The 2,500-nt window shown below is 45.4% G+C and overlaps 2 protein-coding genes across 2 annotated transcripts in view; one reads left to right on the top strand and one right to left on the bottom strand.

Annotated features, from left to right (window-relative positions):
• spaca9 (sperm acrosome associated 9) overlaps positions 1–560 on the bottom strand; it is a 1,130-nt gene extending 570 nt beyond the window's left edge. Inside the window, exons 1-2 of the mRNA XM_036526110.1 lie at positions 417–560; positions 92–294 (exon numbers count right to left, since the gene is read on the bottom strand). Of these exons, the coding sequence (XP_036382003.1) occupies positions 92–294; positions 417–560 (347 nt within the window). The remainder of the gene's footprint in view (positions 1–91; positions 295–416) is intronic.
• Positions 561–2,372: 1,812 nt separating this feature from the next.
• Positions 2,373–2,500, top strand: part of ak8 (adenylate kinase 8) — a 33,729-nt gene continuing 33,601 nt past the window's right edge. Inside the window, exon 1 of the mRNA XM_036528058.1 lies at positions 2,373–2,456. Within this exon, the coding sequence (XP_036383951.1) occupies positions 2,373–2,456 (84 nt within the window). The remainder of the gene's footprint in view (positions 2,457–2,500) is intronic.

Raw genomic sequence — 2,500 nt, forward strand, 5'->3', positions numbered from 1 at the left:
AGCTGAATTAATAGTTCTGCTATTACAGTTATGCTTGACAGATTACAGATGATGTCACAGTGGTGGCCCCGCCCGTGCGGCTGTCACTCACGGCGCTCTTAGGCTGCTGATGTTGGTGTTGGGGTGCAGCAGGGTTCGACAGGCCTCCAGGATGCCCCCGTCACGCGGGGGGGTGGGGTCCCGAGCCTCCAGCAGATCCAGAGCTGCACCCAGATCTTCCATGATCTCCAAGAAGAGGGAAAAAATACGGCTGTCTGTGGAGTTACTGCAGTGCTCCTCCATGTACCACTGCACCTGTGGGAGGAGAGAGAATCATAGCTGTGTGGGCCTTTGTCTCACTAAATAAAATGTATAGAGCGTATAAAGCCAGGCCGCACTTTCGCCAGCTTCCCGGGTGCAGACAGGCGGAGCCCCACCTGTGAGACGGAGAACACGGGCCTGGTCCTCTCCTGAGCCTGCTCCCGCGACCGCTCCAGCGCAGTGATGAAGATGCCCTGCTGCTGTTTGAAGAGTTTGCGTTTCTGTTCGGCGATTCTCAGCTTCTCCCTGACCCTGTTCATGTCTCCCGATCCACTGCCAACAGCTTCTGCCGTCTGCTAATCCAGACATCGACAAAGGGCGCGGCTTTGGGATCAAACACGTCACTGTCTTATATGATAAGTTATTTTGCACGTTGTGTGCTGCATTTTCGTGCGAAATTTATAATATAAATAATTTTTGAATGAATGATGAGTATTATGATTCAATATGCAGGAGTCACAGCCAGGTCTTTAACGAGGAACCTTTGCAACCACCCGGGGAATCGACACCAAAAAGCTATTTGCGAACTGTGAATTGCGGAGCTCCATATCACGTATGGGGTTAGAAAAGTTTGATGGTGGAACTATCACTGTGTACAAAATTCACACGCAGACCTCGCACCAGTCGCAGTAAATTATACATCATGTCTTATTTCAGTCTAATAAAAGCTAATTCCTCTCATAAACGGAATTGCATTAATAGCCAACAGTAGCTTCTTTGCTCAGTAGAAAACGACATGAACGTTATCTACGCTGATAGGAGGAAATTTTACTTCAAGTTAATTTAGGCAGCTAGCTCCCTTTCCTGAGAGTACAGCCGCGCTGTGCACATCTGAAGCTGAAGAGCAGCTCTCTCCCCCCGCCCTCTCACAGAGCAGCCATCACCGATGCCACAGCAGTTGTTACTGCTTATTGTATATTAAACTATTCAAACTGCACGTTAACTATAGGTTACTATTTGTCAAATTAACATTTGCTACCCCGCTACATAACTAGATTCCTCCAGCTAACCTTAGCTGGTTAATATTAAATAACTTTCTCCCATGCATTCACTCACCGTGTAACAATAGCAACCTAGTTAGCTATCCAGTTAGAACGGCCTCTAAATATAGCTAGATAATAAGTCTGTCTGCTTCTAGTTAATAGACACTTTGGGTTTGGACAAAACACAAATTTTCTGGAATTACAAAAAGTAAACCGGCTACTTGCTTATTTTCGAACCCGCAAACCCAGGCTTTTAAACGTTGCTAAGCAACCCGTTACCGTGGTTTAGGAGTGTTCGGTTAACGTTAACGTTACGATACTGCCTTTTTGCACCAATCAGTGGAGAAGCGCGTATTTTACCAATTTATCGCTAGTTTCTCTTCTTCTTAAAGTCACAAACAAACATTAGGAAGATAAAAACATAAGAAATGACTTAGTTACACATGTGCCCAGTTCGTAACTCTGCAACAAGGCCAGCGCTGGGAGTTTTGTAGATTTATATCAGGCTAACTTTTCAGTGTAACAACGTTTCGCTTTGGCGAAACTGATGACGCAGCCCTTAGCAACGCGTCTGTGTGCGTAACTACCCTGGAGCTGCTCTCAGAGGTAGCGCTACGGCAATGTGGCTCTTTCTGCTCTGATCTTTTAAATTATTCCACATGCACGATTTATGTATCTGAATTTGCCGAGCTGGACGTATGTTTTCAGTAGCATTTGTCAGCCAGTGCTAGATTCTTTAATGCTGCCGTTTTTATTTAACTAGCGTTAGCATCACCGCTAGCTGATGGGCTGTGTAACAAGGTAAACTTTTGCTACGGTAGGTGGGCTAGCGTACGTGTTAGTAACAGACCGGCAAATAGTAGTAGTAAATTTATCTAAGTACAAAGTATTACGGTTACCTGTCAACTTAATCGATAAGGTATTTCATCAATACAAATAGTCAGTTTATTCAGTGGTGCACTTTCCGCTCGCCTGCCCTACATGTAGCTTAGCTTGCATTAGCCATAGGCAAACGGACGCTTTCACCCCGTAATGAAAACTCGGGTTTGTTGTTGGCGTTTTTGTGATCCAGTGACACACTACAGCAGAATGGATGCAACAGCCAAGCCTGTGAGGATTCCTCCTGAAATGATCGTGTATGCGGAGCAGCATGAGATATTTGATTTAGTCCAGGTAGGCTACTACAGTCACACGTGTGAAATATGCGCTGCTTCTGA

Source organism: Megalops cyprinoides, chromosome 4, assembly GCF_013368585.1.
Source record: "Megalops cyprinoides isolate fMegCyp1 chromosome 4, fMegCyp1.pri, whole genome shotgun sequence".
NCBI classification, from domain to species: domain Eukaryota; kingdom Metazoa; phylum Chordata; class Actinopteri; order Elopiformes; family Megalopidae; genus Megalops; species Megalops cyprinoides.